The sequence below is a fragment of the Solanum pennellii genome, chromosome 1 (genome assembly GCF_001406875.1).
Source record: "Solanum pennellii chromosome 1, SPENNV200".
Classification (NCBI taxonomy): domain Eukaryota; kingdom Viridiplantae; phylum Streptophyta; class Magnoliopsida; order Solanales; family Solanaceae; genus Solanum; species Solanum pennellii.
The window spans coordinates 16,207,135-16,220,206 of NC_028637.1; the positions used below are offsets into that span (position 1 = coordinate 16,207,135).

General features: G+C 35.8%; 1 protein-coding gene across 1 annotated transcript in view; it reads left to right on the plus strand.

Annotated features, from left to right (window-relative positions):
• The first annotated feature begins 1,067 nt into the window (after window positions 1-1,067).
• LOC107018049 overlaps window positions 1,068-13,072 on the plus strand; it is a 64,902-nt gene continuing 52,897 nt past the window's right edge. The window contains exon 1 of the mRNA XM_015218411.1: window positions 1,068-1,156. Within this exon, the coding sequence (XP_015073897.1) occupies window positions 1,068-1,156 (89 nt within the window). The remainder of the gene's footprint in view (window positions 1,157-13,072) is intronic.

Genomic DNA, 13,072 nt, shown 5'->3' on the forward strand with positions numbered 1-13,072 from the left:
GATTGGACTATTGCTAATACAATAGCTCAACTTTCGAAAGACATAATTCACTCATACAAAATCGAAATCGCGTAAACTTGACAACATTGAAAAGATTTCTCCAAGGACTTTCTAACTATATCAAGAACTACCTTTAACTCAGCCTGATCTATATGTTATGACCGTTTAAGGTTTCCCAAAAACTTACTTTTATTTTTGGGAAATTTTTCAGATATTTCCTGTTTTTTTTAAAAATTAACTATTCTTTAATTTCTTTGTTGAATCCTATCTATTTCGTTTGACTAGATGTTACAATATCTCCCCCATGGGATATTTGTCCTCGAATGAGAACTCTTTCACTAAGCTAAGGGCAGTAACATTATTTCAGCACTCAACCAACAAAAGCAAGTAACAACATGCCTACACATAGTATTATAAAGTGCTAAGAAGAGAATTTAGTACCTTGGTCTGCATTCTCTCTAAATTCAAAGAGATGTGGATATATCTTCTTCATATCCTCCTGATCTTCCCAAGTTGCTTCTTCAACAAATTGCTTTCTCCAAATGACCTTGACTGATGCAACTTCCTTAGTCCTCAACTTGCGAACTTGATGATCAAAAATTTGAACCCGAATCTTTACATATGCTAAGCTACCCTTAGTCCCAACATTCTCAGTTGGTACGATCAATGAATGATCATTAGTCCCAACATTCTCAGTTGGTACGATCAATGAAGGATCACCCATGTACTTCTTCAACATGGATACGTGGAATACGGGATTAATCAGTGCTAATTCTGGTGGTAGCTCTAATTTATAAGCTACATTGCCCACTCTATTGGATATTCTATAAGGTCCAATATTCCAGGGACTAAGTTTCCCCTTCTTACCAAACCTTATAACCCCCTTCATAGGTGAAACCTTATGATATACCAATCGTCCATCTCAAACTCTAACGGTCTTCTCCTAACATTTGTGTAGGACTTTTGGAGACTTTGTGTCATCTTCAACCTCTCTTGTATCACTTTCACTTTTGGTGACCTAAATCTGGTCCTATTAACCCTGATTCACCAACTTCAAACCATTCAATATGAGATATGCATCTTCTCACACAAAGAGCCTCATATGGAGCCGTTTGGATGCTCATGTTAACTGTCGTTGTAACGGACTCAATGAGAGGTATATGATTATCCCAATTCCCTTTGAAATCAATCACACAGGCTCCCAATATGTATTCTAAAGTATGGATAGTACGCTATGCATGTCCATCTATCAGGGAATGAAATCTTATTACTTCTTAAATGTACAACTTAGCATAATCCTCGACTGAATAGGTTGTCTTTACCGGAAAAAAGAAGGCTGACTTTGTTATTCTATCGACAATTATCCAAATAGAATCATGTTGCCTGCGAGATCATGGAAGGCCTGTGATAAAGTCCATATTAATTATCTCCCACTTCCATTCCAGAAGTTCTATAGTCTGAGTCAAACCTCTAGGCCTTTGGTGATCTACTTTCACTTGTTGGCAATTTGGAACTTGGCAACAAACTCGGCAATATATTTCTTCATGCCTACCCGCCAATGTACCTCTCTCAAATAGCGTACATCTTTGTGGAACCCAGATGAATGGAATACCTTGAGCTATTAGCCTCCTCCAATATCCTCTCTTAGAGACCATAAACCCTAGGTACACACAAGCTACCTTGTTACTTTAACACACCATGTCCCCCATGTTCAAAAGTTATTACTCTTTGATTATTAACATTTGCCTTCTAGTCAAGCAAAATGGGATCCTGGTCTTGCTTCTCTTTAACCTATGACACTAATGATGATTCATCCTCATTCGTCATCACTATTTCTCCTTCCGTGGAATCCATATGTCGGACTCCTAAGAGTGCAAGTCTATGCACATCTTTTGCTAGTTCTTTATTATCTTCTTCAAGATGGTAGGTACTACCCATAGACAACCTACTTAAGACATCAACAACCACATTAGCCTTACCTGGGTGGTAAAGAATTCTCATGTCATAATCCTTGAGCAATTTTATCCATCTCCTTTTCTCTAAGATTAAACTCTTTCTAATTGAATACATATTGTAGGATTTTGTGATCACTGAATATATCAACTTGAACACCATACAAATAGTGACATCATATTTTGAAGGCAAAAACTACATTGTCAACTCTAAGTCATGGGTTGGGTAATTCTTCTCCTGCACTTTCAACAGTCTGGAAGCATATGCAACAACCTTGAAATTCTACATTAGCACACAACCCAAACCATTTCTATACGCATCACAATATACAACAAAACGTTGAGTACCTTCCGGTAAGGTAAAAATTGGGGTAGTAGTCAACATTTTTTTCAATTCTGGAAAGCTTTTCTCCCAAGCTTCAAACCATTGAAACTTAACCGTCTTATGAGTCAACGTGGTTAAAGGAGATTAAATAGACAAAAATCCCTCAACAAACCTTCTTTAGTATCCAGCCAAACCCAAGAAACTTCAAATATCAGTTGGAGACGTGGGTCTAGGCCAACTATGAACTGATTCTATCTTTTGGGCATCAACTCTAATCCCATCAGCGGAAACTTCGTGGCCCAAGAATGCCAAAGAATTAATCCACAGCTCACATTTTTAGAATTTAGCATGCAACTTCTTATCTCTCAATGTTTGAAGGAATATCTTGAGGTAACTAGAATGATCTTCTTCATTCCTTTAATTGATTAGTATGTCATCAACTCAGACGATAACAAACGTATATATATAAGGTTTGAAGACTATATTCATAAGATCCATGAATGTTGTAGGTGTATTGTTCAACAAAAAGAACATGACCAAGAAATCATAATGCCATATGTTGTTCCCAAAGTTATCTTTGTAATGTTACATTCCCTCAGTTTTAACTAATGGTATCCTGATCTGAGGTCAATTTTCGAGAACAGGAAACACCCTAAAGCCGATCGAAAAGATCATCAATACTTGGAAGAGGGTACTTATTCTTAATATTAACCTTGTTCAATTGGCGATAATTTATACACATCCTAAGAGAACCATCTTTCTTTCTTACAAATAAGATTGGAGCGCCCCAAGGTGAGACACTTGGTCGGATAAACCCCTTATCTAACAGATATTTCAACAGTTCTTTCAACTCTTTTAACTCTGCTGGTGTCATTCTATATGGTAGAATAGAATAGGATGAGTATCTGAAAGAATATCTATACCAAAATTTATCTAGAAAGACTCTGGGAAGATCATCTGGAAAGAGTACTGGAAAATCTTTTTTACTACTGAAACTATCTTAATAAGAGGTATCTCAACACTTGAGTAATTAAATAGAACTAAGTGTAGATACACCCCTTGGAAAATACTTTCCTTATCTTATGCTACAAAATGAAACGACCCTTAGGCACTACTTAACTGCTTTTCCAATCTAAGACTGGCTCATTTGAAAACTGAAACTTGACATCTCAAGTTCTACAATCAAATGAGGCATAACATGCATGAATCCAATCCATATCAAGAATTATATCAATGTTTACCATGTCTAACTCAATTAAATTCGACATGGTACTCTTGTGATTGACGGAAACAGGACAATATCAATAAACTCTCTCTACTAGAATGGACACACAAACAGGTGTACAAACAGTGAATGGTTCACTAAGTTGTTTGGGAATAAAATCAAAGTTCATAGCAACGTATGGTGTTATAAAAGATAAACTTGCTCCAGGGTTTAGCAAAGCATAAAACGTAAATTCAAAGACTTGAATCATACTAGTGACAAGATATGTTTAATGCTCTTTCTCTTGGCGAATATTGAGGGCATACAAGGTTGTTTGTTCCTCTGCGAGTGCCAGAAGTATTTCATCTAGGTGAAGCCCTATTTGGTGGAGAAATTAAAGAAAATTGGGCTCTATTCCCTTGTACCATGTCCATGCTTATTATTTGGACACTCTCTCATAAAATGCCTGGTCTGACAACACTTGAAACAACCAGCGGTACCCTCATCACAAACGCTGGAGTAGTTACAACCACACTTGGCGTAGGCTGGAGCCTTGCTACTTTCTTGCGCCAGACTACCCGATGAATAAATAGGTTTTGTAACGCCCCGTAGGCAAAATAGACCAAAAATCAGTTATTTTCAGAAAAATTTACAGGTACAACAAACGGTGGTATGGACGGTCCGTCCCACACAACCGCCGATGGGATTAGAAACTTCCAAAAATTCAGCCGGGAAAAATTGTCTATGTTTTGATCGACGGATGGACCAACGGTCCATAGGTCAGACGACGGTCCATAGTTCGTGACCGTTGATCGAGACCCCCATAAACCCACTCTCTGACATGAGCTACGGATGACCATCACGGTCCGTAGGTGGAAAATTTGCAGACAGTTAAGGGCAAATGTAGTTGAGTCAACTTCAAATGGTCATAACTTTTAGCAAAAAATGAATTATATTTACCATTAACTACCCGCAGATAGATAATTGAATTATCTTTTGATAGCTACTAAACTTGCTAAAATCAGACCTCCGCGTAAAAGGATATGCTCATTTAAATAAAGGCCTGTCCAAAAGGCCCTAACGACGGACCCAACGACGGGGCATCGGGAAGACGACGGACCGTTAGTCCTGGCCATCATTTGGGCCGATAGTAACTTTCCGATGTGTCTTTTTAACCTTTCCCACTCTGTTTAAATCCTAATTAACGTCGTTTTGACCCTAAATCATCAGATTTTTGTCAATTAAGCCAAGAAACATAATTAAAACATATCAAAGTCAAATCATTAAATCAAAACCTAGAAAATTAGAAGCAAGAGAGGAGAAAATGCTCAAGAACCCTATTTCAAGAACGCCACAAGCTCCTGTAGTTCCAGCCTCAAAACTTAAGTATTTTTCTGTGGATTTCATCACGGGTATGTGAGATTTCACTAATGGGTTCCTTTCACCCATTGGATCCCTTGTTTTCAGTCAGATTCTTGATTCTCTTGTCATGATTAAACCTAAGGTTTCTAAAACTTTGATAGAACTTCATGAACCTATTAAATACATGTTCCATATCATATTATTATGTAATTACTTAGATTATCGCATGAATTTCAGTACCCTAGCTTTGTATTTCTTTATTCCTTGAATTACACATGTTAGGTCAGATATTTCAGTTATTCAGTTATACATGCCTTAGTTTTAATGCATCATTATCAAATTTAATGTTGCATTCTCAGTTTGAAGGTTCAGTTTCGAGCTATCCAGTATTTACAGAAACTCAGGCATAATCAGTTAATTTACAGAATTCATTGGGAGTACCATAATATCGAGTTGGACTATGGTTCAGCATACCCAATTAGTCCCAGAACTACTAGCCAAGTAGGATGTAAGTCCCCTCTTTGGGCAATCTGTTTAATGATCATGTCAGCATGCTTTTTTATACCTTTGAAAGGGTATATTGGGTCCTCTCGATGGCATATACATCGGACTCCACATTTAGCTCATGTGGTTTTATCATCGGTTATTAGTAGCTCCCACAGATCAGTCAGACTATCTGCATTGACCATTTATCAGTATATTCAGTATTCATTTTTAGCATGTTATAAATATTGAGGATAGTGTATGATATATCTATGAATTTGTGTTGTGTTATTGAATTAAAAAAAGTTTAGAAGAAATAACTGAACTCCAGATGAGTTAAAACCCGAAATAGAGAAGAAGAAATCATTAGATTTCTAGGTATGTTGGTGGGGTAGCGCTCCACCACCGTGCAAGTATTCCCTAATGTAACACTTTTACATTTAAAAGAGAGAAATATTGATTTCTAAATTATTTTATGAGTTCAAAGATGTTTTAGAGTATTACCTCTTTTAAGATGATGTTTTGAGTAATTACCTCAAATTAAGAAAGAGTTATGTTTTATAAATTTGATCATGAGTTTATATATTATTGGGAGTAGTATTGAGCACCGATATGGAGACAAGTTAAGAAGACTCGCATTCCTCATAAATCATGTAGCCAAAATGGGTAAAGGGTCGGAATTTTAGACGATTCCTTATTGATATTAAGCATAGCTTAGTAGATACACTTAGTTGAGTTGTTTTGTACCCCGGCAATGTATAGGATAGTTCTAGAAGAGTGGGTAAGACGTTGTATCATCACATAGCTCATAGTGAAGCTTGTCGGTTAAAAAATCTCCCAAATAAGAGTAAGAGCCTGTTTGGCTCAGCTTAAAAGCTGGTCAAACTGACTTAAAAGCTGATTTTTGACTTATTTAGCTGTTTGGCAATACTCAAAATAGCTTATTTTAAGCTAAAAAAAACTTATTTTAAGCCAAAAGTTAAAAGCTGGGGTAGGGGTGCTTTTTTTTTTTAGCTTATAAGCTGTTTTAAGTTGACCACATTTTTATCTTTTTGCCCTTAATATTTTTATACAATCTCCAAATTACAACATAACCCTAATATCTCTTTCTTCCATTTTTCCCTTTTCCCGTTTGGCATAGCAACTTCAGCACTTTTATCCAAACACATAACTGCTTATTTTAAAAATAAGTTTCAGCACTTTCAAAAGTACTTTTTTAAAGCTGCTTTTATTAAGCCGATCCAAACGGGCCCTAAGAAGTATCTTATTGTATTTTCATACATCATTATCTTTGTATCTCTTGTTTTATAATGTTCTAAGCATTGGACATATACTTGTTCCTTTAATATTGGAGTTGAGTTGAGGACATATTATCTTCCAGTCTTATCAGTTGAGTTATCTATGCTTTCAATTCCCTCAACGTCATATTTTATGTTGCAGATACAGGTGTTCAGGTCATCAACAGGCTCTTTATTGATATCACCTGTGTTCCAGATAGCTTATTGTGATCCACCTTTCTTTCTGGAGGGCTTAACACCTACATTTCCTATTTTACTGAGTTGTCAGGGGCACTTTCCCGATAACTATACTAGTAACTAAAGGTTTCATATATTGCTAGATGTTGAGGAGTCTTTTGTTACTTTCCTTGTTGATGTTCAAAAACGTTGAGACAGTTAATTAGGTTTTATTAAGTTTTTGCAGGTATTCATTGAGTAAGTTACAAGTGAGAAATTTTGAGTTTAATTTTGCACTTATAGTCTCATTTTCATTGAGTAAGTCTTCCACTAATTAGTCAGATAGGTCAAGGGTTCGCTTATGGATCAGTCATGGTTCTCATGTGCTAGCCACATCCGGGGTGTAAGCTCAGGGCATGACATTATTTTATATCAGAATAAATTTTGTTATAGAAGTCGTAAATGTTTTTTTTTTGCAAAAAATATTACTGATATCTTTTTTTTTTAACCGCTAGTGTTGGGCAGGTGTTTTACATGTGTGTCCCATATTAATTCGTGTAGATTAATTTTATTGATACATTATATTTTCTGAAACACATTCGCATAATGAGTAATAAAAAATTAATCATTAAATATGTAAGTTCATTTTGCCAAAAAAAAAAGAAGGTGTTTAGAGCTGCTAGAGAAATGACAAGAGGGTGCAATGCCTCATATAGCCATATCCTTTTTTTTCATCATAGCTTTAGATTTTGGATCATGAAAATCTAGTACTTATGCATTATCCGTTGAAATAATCCAATGGCATCAAAGTAGGATGTGAAGTAGTAAATATAAGGCTTAACAACAATAGTTTGCACGTGTGTACCATGGTTATTTGTGTTGACTCATTGTGATGATATTTTATATTCTAAGAAACACATTCATGTAATGAGTAATAAAATACGTAATCGCTAAAAATAAGTTAATTTTTCAAAACAAATATAGGGGTTCAGATTTACTGGTGAAATGAGAGGAGGTTGCACTACCTCATGTAGTCATATAACTGCTTTTGATCACAACTTGTGACTTTGGGTCATGACAATTTGATACTGTTGAATCATCCCTTAAATAATACAATAGTTGAAAAGTACGATTTTAATGAGTAGATACAAGTTGTATTCTTTCTTAGTTGTGCAAATTTTCTAATAATTTTTGTGTGAGTTCCACCAGTAGGTAATATAGCCCATTAGACTTGTAACGTCCTTAACTCTAACCCTCGATGTACAATATTATAGATGTAGAAAAAATAGATTTTCTTTCCGGGTAGGGTTATCGATCTAAGGTAAGAAAATCTTCTGAATCTTTGGTGGATATTGGACTCTGGAGAAAGGAAATTCATCCATTTTGTGAAGATTTCCAAAGACCAACAACACAAATCATGATAGCTAAAGATATGCTTCTTCAAAGAAGAATCTCGTAAACCTCCTATACGAGTATGTACCAATTGATATACTATAGGAAGTGTTGCTTTATTAAGTTGTTTTTACAATTTAGAAGGTCATCCAATAAATTAATATCTTTAAAAATAAAAAATGAAAGTCAATTAGCCATTGTTGAAAATCAATGAGCAAATGATGAATACTTTACTTCAATTAAATGGTTTGTATTATATAATTTAAGAATAAAAATAAGATGTTTTATAGTACTTCAAATGATTATTGGAGTTTGTAACCAAGCATATAGAAAAAGACAAAGACAAAAGTAATTTTACACCAGAATAGATTTTGATTCAAAAGTGATAAAGGTTATTTTTTTATAAAAAACATAATCTTTCTCTTTTTTTTAACAACTAGTCCTTGGCACGTTCGTTGCATGTGTCTCCTATGTGTATTTTTCTAGACTCTTTTTAACGATATTTTGTATTATATGTAAATTCATGAAATGAGTAGCATAAAATTTAAAGTAGGATTTTAAGGAGTAAATGTCACGCCCTTAGCCCACACCTTTGGCATGACTGACACTCGAGAATCATGTTGGCTACAAGCGAGTCCTTAACATGACTTAACTCTAAGAGGAAGAATTACTCATATATAAGATGAATTTATAAGATAGACTTTACTTAAATATCTCAAAAGATAAACTCAGAATGTTGTAAAAATAAACATTCAACTAGCCAAAGAGGCAAGTCAAGTCACAACATAAACAACTCAAAATGAAAAGTCTCATGAACAGTTTTATATCTATCTATGAAGCCTCTAATGCTATGAGGGATGTCGGTACAATACCCCAGATCATCCTAATAAACTTACATGAAAAAAATATTTTTTAAAAAAGAGAGGATACTCCAGAAGCAATGAGGCTCACCAAACAACTCTGGAACTTAACCGGATCAACGAAGTGCTTGATGCTGGTCCTGGTCACTTATATCTACATCATAAAAGATACAGGCTAAATGCCCTAAGTACATAGAATGTACGAGTATGTGAGGGAAATCTAAACACAAGACCTAAGCTTGAACTAAAACTAAAGAAACAACTTACCTCGTTGTAACTCAACTCAGGGATACTAAACTCATTTCAAAATAAAGCAGTAGTAATGATGCATTATAAAGAAAAGCTTTAAAACAGTACATAGCAACTTCATGTATTTAAAATTACAATGCACTCTATTTGTATGCAATAATACAAAATAAACTATGTATTTGAAAATAGAAAATAAACTCTATGGGAGATTCTCTAACCGACAACCACTGATGATACAACATCTAGCTCACTCTACCAGAACTATCTATACTTTGTCAGGGTATAGAACGTACTACTAAGTGGATCAACTAGTATATGCTTAAAAGCAATAAGGAATCATCTAAAATGTATGACCCTTTCTACCTATGTTGACTACTTGGGTTATGAGGACTTTGAGTTAACTGAACTCGTCGCCATATCGATGCTTAATACTACTCCCAAAATATAACTAGCTCATATGTTTGAAATTATAACTCTCTCTCTCTGTTTTGAGATTATTACACAAAAATATTTCTCTCAAATGATATGGTACTCAAAGTGTAACACCCCGTAGCCAAAACAGACCAAAAATTAGTTTTTCAGAAAAATCTGCAAGTGCTACCAACGGTGGCATCAACGGAGTGTTGCATGAACAACAGTTCGTACTGCACAGCCAACGATGGGATCAGAAAACTCCCAAAAATTTCAGCCTAGAAAAATTTGTTTAGTTTTGGACGACGGACGGACTTACGGTCCGTAGGTCAAACGACGGTCCGTAGTCGGTGACTGTCGATCAAGACTCCCTTCAACCACTCTCTGACAAGATCTATGGATCACCAGCATGGTTCGTAGGTGGACCTACAGTCCGTAGGTCTGTCCGTAGGTGGAAACTTTGCTACCAGGTAAAGGGAAATGCACTTGGGTCAACTTAAAATGATCATAAATCTTAGCACAAAATGAATTAGGTCTCCCGTGACCTACCCACAGATATACATTTGAATTTTCTTTCCATAGCCACCGACCTTGCTAAAATCATACCTCCGAGTAAAACGTTATGCCTATTTTGGTAAAGGCCTCGCGAACAGGCCCTCATGACAGACCATACGACGGGGCGTCAGGCGCACGACGGACCGTCAGTCGTGGCCGTCGTTAGGCCCAACAATAACCTTCCCAGAGTTCTTTTTGACCTTTCTCACTCCGTTTAAACCCTAAGTTACGTCGTTTTGACCCTAAATCATCAAATTTTAGTCAGTTTAAGCCTAGAAACATAATTAAAACATATCCAAGTCAAATCATTAAATCAAAACTTAAAAAATTAGAAGCAAGAGAGGACAAAAAAAGTTCAAGAACCCTAGTTCAAGAACGCCACAAGCTCCAGCAAATCCATCCCCGAAACTTAAGTATTTTTCCGTGGATTTCATCACCAGGTATATGGGATTTAACTAGTGGGTTCCTTTCACCCATTGGGTCCCTAGTTTTCAGTCAGATTCTTTATTCTCTTATCATGATTAAACCTAGGGTTTCTAGAACTTTGATATAACTTCATGAATTTATTAAATATATGTTCCAAATCAGATTATCATGTTATTACTCAGATTATCACATGAATTTCAGAACCCTAGCTTTGTATTTTTTTAGTTCTTGAATTACACATTCTAGGTCATATATTTCAGACACTTCAGATATACATGCATCAGTTATAAATGTATGATTACCAGATTAATTATTGCATTCTCAGTTTGCATATTCAGTTTCGAGCTATTCAGTATTTACACAAATTCACATATAATCAGTTAATTTACAGAATTCATTGGGAGTAGCATAATACCGAGTTGTACTAGGGTTTATCGTACCCAATAGTCCCGAACTACTAGCCAAGTAGGTTGTAAGTCCCCTATGTGGGCAATCAGTTTAGTGATCACGCCAGCATGCCTTTATACCTGTGGCAGGGTATATTGGGTCCTCTCGAAAGGGCGTATACATCGGACTCCACATTTATCTCATGTGGTTTTATTATCGGTTATTAGTAGCTCCCACAGTTCAGTCAGACTCTCTGCATTGACCATTTATCAGTATATTCAGTATTCAGTTTCAGCATGTTATAAAGTGGTCATTGCATTCGGTTAGCTCATAAACTAGCACATAACGTTCAGATTATTACACTTGTTTAAGTACTTGTTAAATTATGTTTTATTTCAGCTTTACTCTATCCTACATACTCACTACTTCTCAAGTACTGACGCATACGTGCGCTACATCTTCTCGTGATGTAGGTTCAGGTTCTCAGCATTCAGATCACGCATAGATCGATTTCCCGATCTCCAGTTCAGCAGATTCAGTGGTGAGTCCTCTTTCTCCGAGGGCAATAGTCTTGAGTTTCATTTCAGTATTTAGTCATTTAGTTTCAGTCTTTGCTAGATTTGGCTGGGGCTTGTCCCAGTATTTCTAGTCTAGTTTAGAGGCTATGTTCAGACATAGTTAGATTCATCTTAGTATTGAGTTAATATTTATGTTGTATTAAACTCATTGTTTTCAAATATCACAATTATAGAATATGGGTATTCCACATTTTTTCATTTTAAGTCTGATTTAGCTTCCGCAACAGTTTATTATCTTTAGTATGCTCATGATCATGCCAGTAATGTTAGCTTTGGATCACTTATGGTCCTCGGTTCCGCGTTCGCGTCTCGGGGGTAGCTTGGGGCGTGACACAAAGCTTCTCAAAAACTCTTTTGGAAATCGGTGTTTCCTCTCATCTTAAATGTGAAAACATTTACTCTGGGAAATACTTATCTCCAATGTATCATTTTAAATAAAATGAACTCAATTCTAATCTTTTTAAGACTCAAGTGCTCAATACTTAAGAAAAAAATTAAAATGATTGTAAAAGACTTAATAAATTTACTTGGAAGAACTCTCAAGTCTTGATACTTAGCTCTACCTTGAATTTGAATTATGAATTCAATGTTATGATTCATGTTATGAATGATTTCTAGATGCTTAGAAGTAGATTAGAGTGATAAGAATCAATGGGGAGTAAAGGTACACTTAAAAAATACTTAGGCGGAGCAAACGACCAAAAAAAAGTAGGGTAGACGACCTTAACCCACTGTTGGTGTGCTGCCCCAAGCCTCCATTTATTGGGGTTTGATTGGGCACACTGCTGGCGCACCACCTCAACCTCCATTTACTGGGGTCTGATTAGGCACACTGTTGGTAAGCTATACCAGCCTCCATTTACTGGAGGTTTAATTGGGCGCATTGACGGCGTGTTACACCTAACATCCATTTACTGGGGTTTTGATTGAGCGCACTGCTGGGGTGCAACCCTTCCCCCTAAACGACCTGACGAATTTTCTCATCTCGTTTTCTGATCCTAAATCACCTTTAATGTATTTATTTCCTAAAAATTTCCTTAGATTCAATTACCCAATACAAGTACACAATAATCTACTCATAAAAATCACTTAAAAACAACGTGATTACCTTAAGAACTCATCCTAATTCAAGAACGGAAACGCGACTTCAAGAACATTTATCATGAACTCAAATCCTTAAACTTTTGAGAACTAAATTATGCTAAAATAACATGATGGGTATGTGGGTGTCACGACCCAAAACCGGGCCGCGACTGGCACCCACACTTACCCTCCTATGTGAGCGAACCATTAATCTAAACCTTAACATTTCAATTTAATATCAACAGAAAATAATGCGGAAGACTTAAACTCATTAATAAAAAGACAATTCAATAACTTCTAAAATTCAACATCTATTATTCCCCAAAATCTGGAAGTCATCACCACAAGAAC